Source organism: Terrapene carolina, unplaced genomic scaffold (genome assembly GCF_002925995.2).
Source record: "Terrapene carolina triunguis isolate 2854851 unplaced genomic scaffold, T_m_triunguis-2.0 Scaffold96, whole genome shotgun sequence".
Taxonomy (NCBI): Eukaryota; Metazoa; Chordata; order Testudines; family Emydidae; genus Terrapene; species Terrapene triunguis.
In genome coordinates this window covers 37,816,646-37,831,928 of record NW_020664447.1, presented here as the reverse complement: position 1 = coordinate 37,831,928, position 15,283 = coordinate 37,816,646, and the positions used below count along the sequence as shown (strand labels likewise).

Sequence of the window (15,283 nt, the reverse complement as noted above, 5' to 3'; positions counted from 1 at the left end):
GCACTGGTGAGGCCACACCTGGAGTACTGTGTCCAGTTTTGGTCCCCCCACTACAGAAGGGATGTGGACAAATTGGAGAGAGTCCAGCGGAGGGCAACAAAAATGATTAGGGGGCTGGGGCACATGACTTACGAGGAGAGGCTGAGGGAACTGGGGTTATTTAGTCTGCAGAAGAGAAGAGTGAGGGGGCATTTGATAACAGCCTTCAACTACCTGGAAGGGGGGGTTCCAAAGAGGAAGGAGCTAGACTGTTCTCGGTGGTGTCAGATGACAGAACAAGAAGTAATGGTCTCAAGTTGCAGTGGGGGAGGTCTAGGTTGGATATTAGGAAACACTATTTCACTAGGAGGATAGTGAAGCACTGGAATGGATTATCTAGGGAGGTGGTGGAATCTCCATCCTTAGAGGTTTTTAAGGCCTGGCTTGACAAAGCCCTGGCTGGGATGATTTAGTTGTGGATTGGTCCTGCTTTGAGCAGGGGGTTGGACTAGATGACCTCCTGAGGTCTCTTCCAACCCTAATATTCTATGATTCTATTCTAACCCTTGTGTTGTTAAACTAAACAGATTGAGCTCCTTGAGTCTATTACTATAAAGCTGGTTTTCTAATCCTTTAATCATTCTCCTAGCTCTTCTCTGAACGCTCTCCAATTTATCAACATCCTTCTTGAATTGTGGGCACCAGAACCGTGCATAGCATTCCAGCATTGGTTGCACCAGTGCCAAATAAAATTAAAATATCCTTTCGAGTAGTAGAGATTCCCATTTATGCATCCCAGGATTGCTTTGCTCTTTTGACCACAGCATCACACTTGGAGCTCATGTTCAACTGAGTATCCACAAGGCCTCCCCAAATATATTTCTGAGTTGCTGCTTTCCATGATGGAGTCCCCACCATTCTGTAAGTATGACCTACATTCTTTGTTCCTAGCTGTACACATTTAACCATATTAAAATGCATATTGTTTTCTTGCACTCAGTTTACCAAGAGATCCAGATCTCTCTGTTTTAGTGACCTCCACTCTTCATTATTTATCACTCCACCAAGTTTTGGTACATCTGTAAGCTTTACCAGTGATGGGTTTACATTTTCTTCTAGGTTATTGATAAATAGCGTAGGTACAAGAAACCGATTCCTGTGGGACCCCACTAGAAACATACCACTTGATGACAATTTCCCATTTATAATTACATTTTGAATACTGCAACCCTGTGTCTACACTAGTGCTGTGCTAAATCTTTTCACTTACAGTGACCTCTTGGAAGGTATCCCACTGTTCCTGGCACAGTTCCCCAAAGCAGTGGATTCTGGGTGATTTCAAAAAGCAGCTGCATTGGGGACAGTAGAAGGACCATTTTAACCTATTTATTTTTAATTTTTTGTTGTCCTTAAAATAAACATTAAAACTAACCTAAGATAACAATCTGAGATTTGAACGGCACAGAAAGCTTCAGTTATGCTTTCCCCATTAATTGTAACTTGGCTACATTGTACATAGAGGAAGCATCCTGCTATTAAACTTACCACTAGGTGTAAAGGAATAAAATATGCTACATGTGAGACTGGTGTTACAGTTACTGGGGGAAACCATAACTTTGAATTTCCTGACTTTAGTACATAGATTGCATTAACATAGGTTTTTTACATTTCATTAGAAGAAACTATCATGATTTATAATTTAAGCCTCTTTAGCTGAGGGTCAGGGCTTTCTCACTAAATATCTTGAAAATTTGTTTGACTAAGGCAGCTGAAGAACGGTAAATAAGAGCGAGTAAAATGTATTTACTGAATAATGTGAATGATTTATTTTTTTAAGTGCTGGAATGCCACCAAATGAAAGCTGAAATACACTGTGATTGATTGATTCAGGATGGTGCCTTTCAAATTATGTTCAATAGAGATTTGTGGATTCAATTTGCTATCGATTGTCACTTTGTATTTAGTATAATTCATTCCACAGCACTTAATGGTATAAATGGTTATTTGTCTTAGGGTCAAATCTCCCCTCATGCCGTAGAGGGCATGGACATCTCCCATAGAATTAATGTGGCTCTGTTGCACAGATGATGGGAAGGAAAGCCCACAAAAGTATTGGGGGTGGGATAGAAAAGGACAGAGAAGTAGTAATGAGTGAGAAGAAATGAGGCTGGGTTGGTGGATCCACCACTACCACAGATCCACTGCCCACTGTAAAGCAAAGGCAGAACAGCTGAAGTATTACAGCCTCAGGACAGTTGTTCAAATTCAGTGACCACATATGATACATGATGGGCCTTACATTCAATCTGTGCTCTTGTGCTATATCATTCAGACTCTGAAATAAACTTTCACAATAATGTTGTGCTTTTGAAGACATCAGGACAAAAGCAAGAGTCATTAATCATTCATTTTCATGACTTTCTACAGGTGGCGAAATATCGATGACTCTTTTTAATGCTCCATCCATTAACCACAATATTCCATCAGCTAAATGCAGTATGTTTTATATGACTGTAGTCAGCACCAAGAAAACTCTTACCTAGTAATGTTTTGATACCAAGAGTGAACTATCAATTCATCTAACCACTGTTTCTATAGTTAAATTATCATCAAGTCAGCCCCATTTCATTCCAGTTCCTAAGCCTGTGCTGAAGGCTAAAAGTCCTGAAAGCAATCCTTAAAAAAAATCAAATAAAACAAAAGATGACTGTGGCTGCTTGTGCCAAGCACAGAATTCTTGCTGGCAGCTCTTATCAGCAGTCTGGCCTATTAACCTCTATGCCTTCTATTTTACAGCAGGCGACAATGTTTTTGTGATATTCCAACTTGATAAGATGGCTAAGTCTTTTTTTCCCCATTTTGAAAACATCTCTGGTGTCTGTAGAGAGAAGACAAGTCATGGCAGAAAGTCTAAATTGACTAAGGGTATGTCTCCATTTGAGGTGGGAGGTGCGATTCCCAGCTTGTGTGGGTACCTGTTGAGTGGCTAACTCGAGCCACCACCCATGCTATCCTGGTTACCTGGCTATCCTGTTGTTTTTAGAGCTGGGTACATCTGTGTGACCTGGGAAACACACCTCCCAGCTCAGTTGTGGACAAATCTTAAGAATGAGGCAAATCCTGTCTGCTAGACAGATTCTTATGTGTCCACCAGAAGCTCAAGGTAACAGGTCTGTTGTCTAAGCCTCAGATTCATCATACCTTGACTTTATGGTAATCACACATTCAGCTCCTGGAAGGATATGTTCAGCCCTTCATTCTTCCATGGCAGATAGATTAGAGTCTGGATCTTTTGGATAATACCTTATAGCTCTGTCTACTCTGTGGACATGAAAGATCACATGACACATTAAAGTTTGCTGCAATGTTCTAGGCCAAATTTTACTCCTCCCTACCATTGTGCACGGGGCTATTTCCTTAACTACTGCTCTCCACTGTCAACATGGCTGTTTTTAAGTGCTGTCATGTGAAAACTATTGCTCATTAAAATGTCTAATTCCAACAATTTTAAAAGTGAACTTTAAATTATTTAGGGTCAATCCTTGAGGCCTGAATCTGTATTCTTACAGATCATGTCAGCCCCATATGATTCGTAAGCAGGGATGAACAATCTTGAAGGGGGCAGATGGCTAAGAATCAGTTCTTTGGGAGAAGTGTATACAGCCACCTTTGAAGGAAGGCTTCCCTACCTCCCTCACAAGCTCAGAGTAGCTGTGGCATCAAGCAAGCTATGCAGTTTGGTCTGTTTCTCTGCCAGAGAGCTGGGAAGGCCAGTATTAGGGGATGAATTGCACAGAAAAAAATAAGCACAAATCAGGCTTAAATTAGAAAAGCACAATATATTCACAATATGGCTGTGAATCTACATTAACTATATGGAGTCTGATGCACAACTGGGTTGTAGCAGAGGGAAGTGGCACATAATACACAAAAACCATTTTATTACTGTATATATGGATAGAAGATAGAAATAATGCAGAACCCTGTTAGATATTTAGTCATAATGTACAACACAACTACTATTCTTAAGTTTATTTTCTTGTTAGTTATTTACTGGAGAATTATATGCTGTGCATATGTCTGTGTATGTGCACGCATGCACACTCACACCCCCACTCAAAGATATGCAGAAAGTCCCACATTTTAATAATTTAGTTTCAAAGACTGGTCATTTTCATTTACATTTTTACAACCTTGTCTTACTCTATAATATCCCCAAACCCTCTGAACATCAGGCTCTCTGTATCTTTGCTTTGCAATGAATTGAATGAAGCTTTAGCAATCGGCAGGGAATTAGTGTACTTGTAGCACTGAACTCATTCTCCCCCTACTTTAATCAAAACTAGCAAGTTCAAAAGGAAAAAGGGGTAGAAGGAATTGCATATAAAGCTGGCATAACTCTTCTGCTCCTTAACTGGGTTCATTTGCATCCTGGCACCGGACCAAAAGAGTTTAGGAGAAGACTGAAGAAGAAAATTGCAAGCCATGCAGTATGTGTATTGGAACTGACATGTCTAATACGATGTGATTCATGGAGGCTTTGGACTACACTAAATAAAGAGGTACAACAGCCCACCCATTGTGGGCAGAGTGGATTACATTTCCTAATGTAATGTAAAGAGGAGATGCATAATAAAGAATACCGCCAAGTTGTGGTGAAGAAACTCATTTCAGTCTTAGCTTGAAATAATTTAAAAACTTAACTTGCCCAGAGCAATTGATTTCCAGTGAGAAGCAAATATATACGAATATGGGGCTCATGAGCTGGTTTCCATTGAGTGACTATTGGACACCATTGGATTTACTGTATAACATAGATATGGAAAATCACCAGAAACCGTTTAAGATTAAAGTTGAAATGTATAAAAACACACTCACCTGAAAGTTATTTTGGGAAGTTGGTTTGAATTTTGTGAGATTCTTATTTTATCCAAATGGGTTCATCATTACCAAAAGAACAGAATATGCAAACTGATCCTTACTTTGTTTAGAGGTGAGACCATCACCAAAGCCAAAATGCAGCATCCAAGCACTACCTACACTTTACACCACTTGCGGTACTGAAAATACAGCCAACGTGCTAGATTTCAAGTCCACATGAGGGCATTTTTTCAGGAAGCAAAACTGTAGAAACAAAGATGGACCCAAAACTAGAAGTTGAGATTCACAATTTGACAAGCAGGTGGGTTAGTGGATCTGAGATATTGGCTTCATCTATTACAAAGACAGGGACCAGCTTTAAGTCTGGGGAAGTTTCATGCTAGATCTCAAAGTTCAGGGATGCTGGACAAGGCTCAGCTAAAATCATGTAGCCAGACTAAGTAGGCAGATGTGCAGTGGGCAGGGCTGGCTCCAGCATTTCTGCCACCCCAAGCAAAAAAAAAAAAAGCCGCGATCGTGATCGGGGGCGGCAATTGGGAAAAAAAAAAAAAAGCCGCGATCGGCGGCGGCAGTTCAGCGGCAGATCCTTCGCTCCTAGAGGGAGTGAGGGACCTGCCGCCCCCGAATTGCCGCAGGTGCCGCCCCTCTCCCTTGGCCGCCCCAAGCACCTGCTTGTTAAGCTGGTGCCTGGAGCCGGCCGTGGCAGCGGGGCCACAGGAAGAAGAATCCTTTTTGGAACCATCTGTGGAGGCTCTTTCAGGCTAATAACTAAAGCAGCCCTTCACAGAATCATAGAAATGTAGGGCTGGAAGAGATCTTGAGAAGTCCTCTAGTCCAGCTCCCTGCACTGAGGCACGACCAAGTTAACCTAGACCACCCCTGACAGGTGTTTGTCTAACCCAGGGGTAGGCAACCTATGGCATGCATGCCAAAGGTGGCACGCGAGCTGATTTTCAGTGGCACTCACACTGCCCAGGTGTTGGCTACTGGTCCAGGGGGCTCTGCATTTTAATTTAATTTTAAATGAAGCTTCTTAAACATTTTAAAAACCTTATTTACTTTACATAATCATAAATATGGAGATATACCTATCTCATAGAACTAGAAGGGACCCTGAAAGGTCATCAAGTCCAGTCCCCTGCCTTCACTAGCACGACCAAGTACCAATTTTGCCCCAGATCCCTAAATGGCCCCCTCAAGGATTGAACTCACAACCTTCGGTTTAGCAGGCCAATGCTCAAACCACTGAACTATCCCTCAACAATAGGTTAGTTATATATTATAGACTTATAGAAAGAGATCTTCTAAAAACATTAAAATGTATTACTGGCATGCGAAACCTTAAATTAGAGTGAATAAATGAAGACTCGGCATACCACTTCTGAAAGGTTGCCAACCCCTGGTCTAACCTGTTCTTAGAAACCTCATGCCTAGTCCCCATGCCCTGCTCTGTATGCACTGCTGAGGAATGGATTGCTTATCATGCCTCCCCATGCCGACCTCCCCACTTGCATACTTTCACAGCAAAGGAGACCTTCATGACTGCAGAGGAGGAGCTAATTTGTCCCCTTAACGGAAGTGTTTAATCTGAAGTAGGCACATTCCCGAGGAAAGGGGCTATAACCTTATCCTCACAGTCGTCTCAAGAGTTCATCTTCACAATGGCCCGGCTGTGAAAAATTGTTTTGACAGAAATTGAGAATCCTTCTGCACAGCCTGTACAGGTGGTAAAATGGTTCTACTTTACCATTCTAACACAAGCTCTATTGACCGGGAGCACTATTAATAATAAATTATCTCTTTCCCAGTAACATGGACTTTATATCCTCCAGCTGAATGGCACTCTATCAAAGAGGAGGCATTATGATTTGTTTGGGGACCACTGCACGCACACTTGTCAAAAGATAGATGCTGGCTTGTTAAGGAGAAATATACAGCAGTTTAAGCTTAGTTGAGATCACTAGTCTCAAGTGAATGTATGTTCACACCAAGAAAACTACAGACCAGCTTCAGCAAAATTGGCAGTTTCTGTTCAGAGATGCCCAGGCCTGAAATAAAAGAGATACTACAAATCAAGAATGAAGGGCATTGGCAGAGCTGTGTGGCGGTAGATTGTATTGCACCTGCCTGCCCTATGCCTGGTTCTCAGTCTCCCCTGAATATTAGAATGACAGGGGAAAGCTGCAGGTTAGGGGTGAAACCCTTCGGCAACAATGTCCGAAGCATAAGGGGTCATGGCTGAAATATTTGGGGCAAGTACAGATCAAGTTTGAGGGGAATTTGCAAAACCAGGCCTGAAACAGCAGGGATATGACAGTTGAGAAGCAAATTGGCAACCTTTGAGAGCAGCAGACAGAAAAAGTAGGAATGTAGTAGGTTATAGATCAGGAATAAGGAGGAATTAAAGTGCTAAGTGGATCAAGACTGGAATAAAGGTGTGTCGATCAGAGTTCAGGTGTACTGGTGGAGCTGGGTGAAGAAGACTGCTGTACTAGAACAGAAGGATGTTAGTGGATTACAGCAGTGAGTTTCAACCAGGGGTACTTGTACCTCTGGGGGTATGTAGCGGTCTTCCAGGGGGCACATCAAGTCATCTAGATATTTGCCTAGTTTTACAACAGGCTACATAAGAAGCACTAGTGAAGTCAGTACAAACTAAAATTTCATACAGACAATGACTTGTTTATACTACTCTATATACCATACACTGAAATTGAAGTATAATATTTATTTTCCAATTGATTTATTTTATGATTCTATGTTAAAAATGAGAACAGAAGCAATTTTTTAGTAATAGTGTGCTGTGACCCTTTTGTATTTTTATGTCTGATTTTGTAAGCAAGTAGTTTTATGACAAATCAGACTCCTCCAAGGGGTACAGTACTCTGGAAAGGTTGAGAACCACTGGGTTACAGGTTCGGATTAAGGTGAATCAGAAGGGGAGCGAATAGCTAAAAGGCATTGGATTACAGGTCACCCTGGAGGTACATTATCAGAGGTACGAACAAGCTCAGGACCAACATGGAGAAGATTTGGAATCAGGTTTGGCAGAGCTGTTGGTGAAAGGGGCCGTCCATATCAGAATAGCATAGGTGCTGCAGATCAGTACAGCATCGCTTTGGCAATGGTGTACAGAGAGCCCTTGCATGAAAAATAGCAGTGTTTGAAAGCTCTGGGGTCCTTGTATGGAAATACCAGGTTAACAGTGAGATGCATTGGCAGAGGTGTAGAAGTCAGGTGCAATGGAATGGTGGTTAATATACTGAGGAGGTGTATTGACAGTACTTTTTGATAAATGGAATACCATGGAGTGGTGAGCTGTATCAGCATTCCAGCAACAGAACACTATTGGAGGCATCATTTACTTTACCTGAGAGGGGAATGTGTGGTTTCTTCCACTGCAGCGAGTGCTGTTCTAGACACTGACTACAATAGGCATTTAGGGAGATAGGAGATTCACATCCTTCTGTACCACAACACACATGGTCGCCACTGGCCAAAGATGAGTGTTGAAGTGAAGTGAAAAAAAAAAAAGGCATTATTCTACTCAAACCTCACTTCCCAGAGTCACAGTCCCATAATTCCTCATATTCCATTCTAACCCTCCTCTGACAGCTCCCTGTTCCACCTTCCCTCCTGATCTGTGTCTGATTTCCACTCTCCACAGTTTACACACACAGCTGGGAAGAAGGAGGAAGAAAAATGCCAGTACCGTATACTGCGTTGCTGCAGTCAAGAAGTAACCCCATGTGTATTACAGCATGGCTATTGTTAGCCTGACAGTAACTCATGCCTTGCCATTTTTATTACATTTTCCATGTGGAATTGGATTGTTTGTGAAAATATAGAACATCATTGGATTTCAGAAATTAAAATCTTTCCATATAAGTCTATTCTTAGTGTCAAAGGCTTTGTAAGTATGTCTTTTTATGCTAAGAACATTAAGCAAATCAAGGGTTAAGAAATGTACTTAATTTGGCATTGTATTATGACAAAACAATCTTTCTTTTGTTTTTATCATAGATATAAATCTAACCAGCATCAATTTGCGAGGGGCAGAGGCGGCGGGGGGCAGTAGGAGAGGAAAAATGCAGGAGACTTCAGATTCCTTATTTAACCTCTGTTTTTCCCTGCTGTCCAACCTCCAAAGCTCCAGGTCACAGCCACAATTGGCTGAGAAGAACTGGCTCAGGTTTCAAGTTAGCTGAAGGGACTGTCAACTGAGCAACACAACACATTTCCCACATCCTCCTCTGAAAAGGTTTCCACACATTTTGGATTAGGTTCTGTTGTTTTATCTGATTCCGTTCGCTCCATCCCTCTTTACTAAAAATGTTTGGAACTGTAGTTCTCCTCTGTGGAGAGACCCAATTTCAAGGTGACACTATTGCAGCTGCTATTCTGGAACAGCAGAATGCAAAAAGGGCACTTTTCACTCTACCAGGGAGCTGTCTCCCGTGGTGGTGCTTAAAGATAAATATAATCAGCTTAGAGATGCTGTTATGTCTCCTGTTTTCTTCCTCCTCCTAATGGCTTGATGACTAGATCAATTGCTTAATCAGATCAATGAATATTAACAAGACTATGGGCAAACTCTCTTAGCTGAATAAGGATTGAGCCATCCTGTTTGTGTACTCTGCACTAGAGCTTTAGGATGAGTTTTCAAACTAGATAAAACAGTTATTTTCCCTAAGAACTTTCAAAAATATTAGTCAACATATGCTACAGTCATAAGCCTCAATTTAGTGTCTTTTCACATCTCATTGTAGATTCATGTTTCTCTTCCATGCCTAATCCTGCAAACTGCTTACTACATTGAGTCACACCCTTGAAATCAATTGGACTACTCACAGAAGTAGAGTCTATTGCTTGATAAGAGGTATTCGCAGGATTGAGCTCTAAATCAGTAGCAACACCATGTTACTTTCCATATTCTTGCCTTGACTTCTACATTGCTGGAGGTCTGTATTTCACTCCTGTGCTGAACGTGGACATAGGCCATTGTTTCTGATACAGAGATGTCAAATCATGCTTCTTCTCATCCCTCTGACTGAATCAGCCTAACCTGAAAGTCTCTGGTCAATCCAACCTTCCTCAAAGTAGATTTTGCTGCCTATTTACAAGAGGATATTGGCTTTTTGCATTTTTACTAATCATTGTAATGAGTTGATTGTCAGGGAAATGTGCCACAAAGAGTAAAGTCTCTTTATCCACATAACAGGTAAAGCACCAGTGAAAGCTTCCTCAAACTGTCCCAACAATGCGCTTCAGGCCTGGCCTGGAAAAAGATACTCCAGGGCTGAGAGGGCATTTCACGGTTAATGGTTTATTCAAACCCTTATCTTCTCTGCTGGGATTGCAAACAAAGTAGAAAATTAGAACTAGTGTCATTGTGGGATTTTGTGAGGTGGACAGCTGTCCACTGGGAATGGAACTGAATCCCCTGACTCATTCTACATCTGTCACCGAGAGCATCTATCACACGGCAATGACTTTTGGTCTCAATAGCCATGGACAAGTTCCAAGCTGGACATCTGGGAAGGAATGGCTCTATATTCCGATGCCATGCTCCTGAGTCACCCCTGGTTCCACAGGTTGAGACACAACTTCATTGTGCTAGAATGGTCCCTGTAATAGAGATTTAATATTCCCATGGGGCTCCTGTGCACAGTGGCATAGCCAGCTTCTAAGAGGAGGGGGAGCAAACCTAAAAAAGGCGCCCCCCCTTGGCTCCTCCTCTGGCCACGAACCCCTTGGCTGGCTCCTCCTCCGGCCGCTCCGCGCCCTCCCCCCCCTTGACTGGCTCCTCCGGCCGCACCACCCCTCCCCCCATGGCTCCTCAGGTCGCGCCTGCCATCCGCATGCTGCGCCTCCCCCCCCTCCTCCGGCCGCGCCTCCCCGTTCTTCTGGCCGCCCCCCCATGGCGGCCGGCCGTGCTGCGGGCGGCCAGCCTACGCCCCTCCTCGCTCCTCCGGCTGCAGTTGGAAAGGCGCCGCTTTGGGCAAATTTGCTGAGGGGAAGCGGCTGCTTCCCCTACACCCCGCTAGCTATGCTACTGCCTGTGCACGCAGAAGAAGTCTAAAGGAACTGTGATGAAGTATCTGGGGAGGACAAGAAACAGATTCCTCACATTATCTTCCGAGCAGCTCTCCCAAATGCTCTTTCAAGCCTCCTGACTTTAGCCGACCTTTTTGTTTATTTGCTGATCATGTGCTGTATTTGCCAAATTTATTTCTAATGTCTCAAACGGGAGCCTGTATCCCCCTGTTCCTATGTGATGTCACTATATAAGATATTGCATGGCAATGTTGTGATGCAGACTAGAGCTATACAAACACTTAACAGGTGTTCAGAGATCACCCTAAGGAAATCCAATCACTAGGTTAAAAATTGTTACTCTTTACAGAAGAGAACCAATTTGGCATCATCTTTTATGCTTTGACTGAAGGGCACATCCAGAAAATAGGCCCAGGTCAGCTTTTCCCTTCATTTCCTCTTCCTCCCGTACTCACCTCTTATTTGCGAGGCCATATTCCTTTTAGCACTAATTCATAGTTTTTCATTCAAACCATGGTTCTTACCTGTGACGACGCTGGGGATTTTAGACAGAAAGCTCTTGACTGTTCGGATGGGAACTCCACCTGCTTTGTCATCCTGCATTCTTGTAATTATATCTTCAATCTGCCAAGGGGGAAGGAAAGGATTACATTGGGTTTGCAAGAATAGTGACTATAGATACGCAAAATACTGAAAGTATTGGCACCAGCAAAAACTAGGTGCCATGGAATCTTTTCATGTCATTTGCTAAGATTTGCTAAGCTATTCCAACTCCCTTGTCACTGGGAAGAAGGGGAAAAGGGATTGAAAATGTATTGATATGATTGGTTAATGCAAGGCTTACATGAACAATCCTAGAAATGGAAGACTAAGTTCCAGACATGTCAACGACTTCCATTTTTTCCTATTGGGCCATATCTTGAATTCCTTACTCAGTCAAAACTCACACTGAAGACAGTTGGCCCAGAATAATTAATGCACTTCAAAGGTAAAAGTAAAAGAATTGGAAAAAAATGAAGCAAGTGGAAAAATTAAGCAAAATTTCAGATAGTTTCAGTTGCTCATGGCATTGGTTGCCACGTATTTGGGAATAGCTGCATCACACACTCATGGCTCCAGCACATAAATAATGTAATCAATCCAAACATGACAATATTTATTTTTTGTAGACTGATAATGTGATAGGCCCTACACAAGGGGAAGAAAGTTCCTGTCCTGAAGAGCTAGCTCATGACATCCAACATAATTTTTTCCCTCTTATTCCACGTCTCCCCAAAACAGTGGAACAAATCAAAGCTGAACTTGCATCCTTAAAAAGTGCAGTGATGTGAGTTACCTTGGGAGTGAGACAAATGGTGCTGTGTGTATTGCTATACTATTCTTACTAGCTGGCATCTGACTAGAACTAGTTGAAGTAAGTGTGTGTGTGTGTATAAAAATTAGTGTTGATGAAAGTTAGTATGTCTTTTTTATTGACATAAACAGGTACAACATTGATGGCAGCAGCAGCTCAAACTTTCTAATACTCCCTTCTCAACTACAGCTGTGTGAAATAATGGATTTTTTGGTTTGCTGGCAATTATGAAAAAAATTAAAATTCATTTTGGTTCGGGTCAAAACCAAATTAAAATTTTGTCAAATCAATAAATTGAAAAAGGCTTGTTTTGGGTGAAACATTTCATTTCAACAAAACCTAAACGTTTTGTTTCATTTTCAACCTTTTAAAAGATTTTTGGGAAATCTGAAACAAAAAATCATTTCAAACTGAAAAATCGAAACATTTCATTTTGAAAAAAATGTCAAAATAAAATTTAGATATTTTTTTTCTGAATTTTTGCTCAAAAAGCAGTTTAAAGAAACAGACACGAATTGGCATTTTTTGGCATTTTGGCATTTTTTGCCTTCACAGCTGAGAATTTATGCCAATTCGGGGAGGGGGGGCTGTTTTTCATGGTGTGGAACACTTTACAGTCACTGCTGAGCTGGGCTGTCTTTGAATCAGCAATCTAGAGGGAGAATACTCAGCTTAATAATCACCTGAGCCATGCCACACTCTCTCTCTCTCTCTCTTAAAAAGCAACAGAGGGTCCTGTGGCACCTTTGAGACTAACAGAAGTATTGGGAGCATAAGCTTTCGTGGGTAAGAACCTCACTTCAGATGCAAGGCATCTTACCCACGAAAGCTTATGTTCCCAATACTTCTGTTATTCTCAAAGGTGCCACAGGACCCTCTGTTGCTTTTTACAGATTCAGACTAACACGGCTACCCCCTGATATCTCTCTCTCTCTCTTATCTACATGACCAGTCTGCTAAATTTAGAGCATATTTTCCATATAGACAGTACGAAAGGGGAAAGGGTCAAGTGAAGATCTATCTCAGAGCAGTCAAACATTTCAGTAAAGGAAGATGGTAGAATCAGGCCACTTTTTTCTCTATTCAGAATCACTGGTTTTGCCCCCACTTTAATACTAATAGTGGAAGAAAAGATGAGAATTGAAAATTCTGGTAGTTCTGCGGCATGACTTCTAATTTAGCCACACACACAAGATGTTAAATTTAATTACATTATGGTCATTATTACTGAGCTGTTCAACTATATTAACCTCTTGGACCAGATCCTGTGCACCATTTAGGATTAAATCTAGAGTTGCCTCTCCCTTTGTCAGTTCCAGGACTAGCTGCACCAAGAAGCAGTCATTTATGGTGTCCATGGAGGTCCTGGACTTTCATCTCTCACCTAGAAGCCTAAATTTGGCCTCCAGGACCTCACACTGATCTTTCTGTATGTCACTTGTACCTACATATAGTACGACCATCAGCTCCTCCCCAGCACTGCACACAAGTCTGTTTAGATGTCTTGAGAGAGCCGCATCCTTCACACCCAGCAAGCAATTCACCATGCAGGTTCTCCTAGTCATCACAAACCCAGTTATCTATATTTCTAATAATTAAATCCCCCATTACTATTACCTATCTCTTCCTGATAACTGGGGTCCCCTCTCCCAGAAGGGGCATCCTCAATGTGAGAGGATATCATGACATCATCTGGAAAGAGGGTCCTAACTATAGGATCATTTCCTTCTGCTCCAGATTGATGGTCTTCTTCCCTGAGACTTTCATCCTCCTCAAAAGCACAAAAGCTGTCAGACTGGGGGTGGGACTGCTCTACTGTGTCCCGGAAAGTCTCATCTATGTACCTCTCTGTCTCCCTTATCTCCTTCAGTTCAGCCATGAGCTGCTTTGCACCAAATGCACACATATGCCACCTGCCTACAATCATACACATACATGTGACATTTAATAAATTGGATAGCCCTTATTCTGCACAAATGCATATAATTATTTCCAAAAGCCAAAATAACAGTAGGGTCTGATTGCTGGGGCAGTGGAAAACTCAAGTCCCTTCCTATTCCCTCTAAAATATTAGGGAATTTTTGCCCTTTTCAGGACATTCAATCTCTGTTTCCACCTGGAGACAATTGTGTCAGTTCCAGGGGGAATGACAAACTAAACATTAGTGCTGTGCAGATATCAAATATCTTCAGGACAGCCTTTCCTCTGATCAGAGGTCTGAGGTCTACAAGATGTCCCCTGTCCATGACACATTCAAGGCTCCTCTTCTACCAATGGATGTTTAAAATATAGTGCCCCCTTGTTACACTAGGAGTTGGAGTTCTGCAATTCTTCCATTCCCTTTGGAACGCAGGTCTGATGCCTAGGGGATACTGGATGCCCCTTTTTCAGTGTTTACATTTTCCCTATGCTTTCCTCAGGATGGATGGGCAGGAATGTAATCTTTGCAAAGAATCTCTCTCCACCACAATGACAGACTGAAGCATTATAGCCATGAACCTGGATGATTTCCCCTTAACTTTAGAAGCATTTTTTAAAAAATCTCAAGTCAACTTTGATTTGCAGGCTCCACTTCTACATTTCAAAAATTAATTTAATTCCAAGGTTTCCTGGGGTTGTAAGGCAGTCTTGCCTACTGCAGATGCTGAATTTGATCACCATGTTTGCAACCTCAGGCTATCACATGAATGAACTACTCACACCTTGTTTCTATATTAATTTTAAACTGACACATGCACTGGTGAATGGCTCAGCAGCAGAAACCAAGACACAGAGAAAAATGATGTTAGAGTTACAACAGATTCTGTTGACAGCTGGTTATCCATATTTAATCTGTCACAGACTAATGTTGCTTCCCCCCTACCATACTGACCACTGAGGAACAGAACAATTTTACTTACACCCTAACTCTGTGCACCACTCAGAGCTCTTAGTTGGCCACAATACTTTTCCCCATTTAAGAATTGTTGGAAGAGCAGCAGCTTGTGTGTCCCATGCTAAAGAATACACATT

The 15,283-nt window shown here is 42.0% G+C and overlaps 1 protein-coding gene across 1 annotated transcript in view; it reads right to left on the bottom strand.

The window, feature by feature from the left end:
* The window catches only part of RGS6 (regulator of G protein signaling 6), a 184,628-nt gene extending 173,093 nt beyond the window's left edge, over nucleotides 1-11,535 (bottom strand). Inside the window, exon 1 of the mRNA XM_029911408.1 lies at nucleotides 11,442-11,535. Coding sequence (XP_029767268.1) covers nucleotides 11,442-11,520 — 79 coding nt within the window. The 5' untranslated portion in view covers nucleotides 11,521-11,535. The remainder of the gene's footprint in view (nucleotides 1-11,441) is intronic.
* Between the last annotated feature and the right edge of the window lie 3,748 nt (nucleotides 11,536-15,283).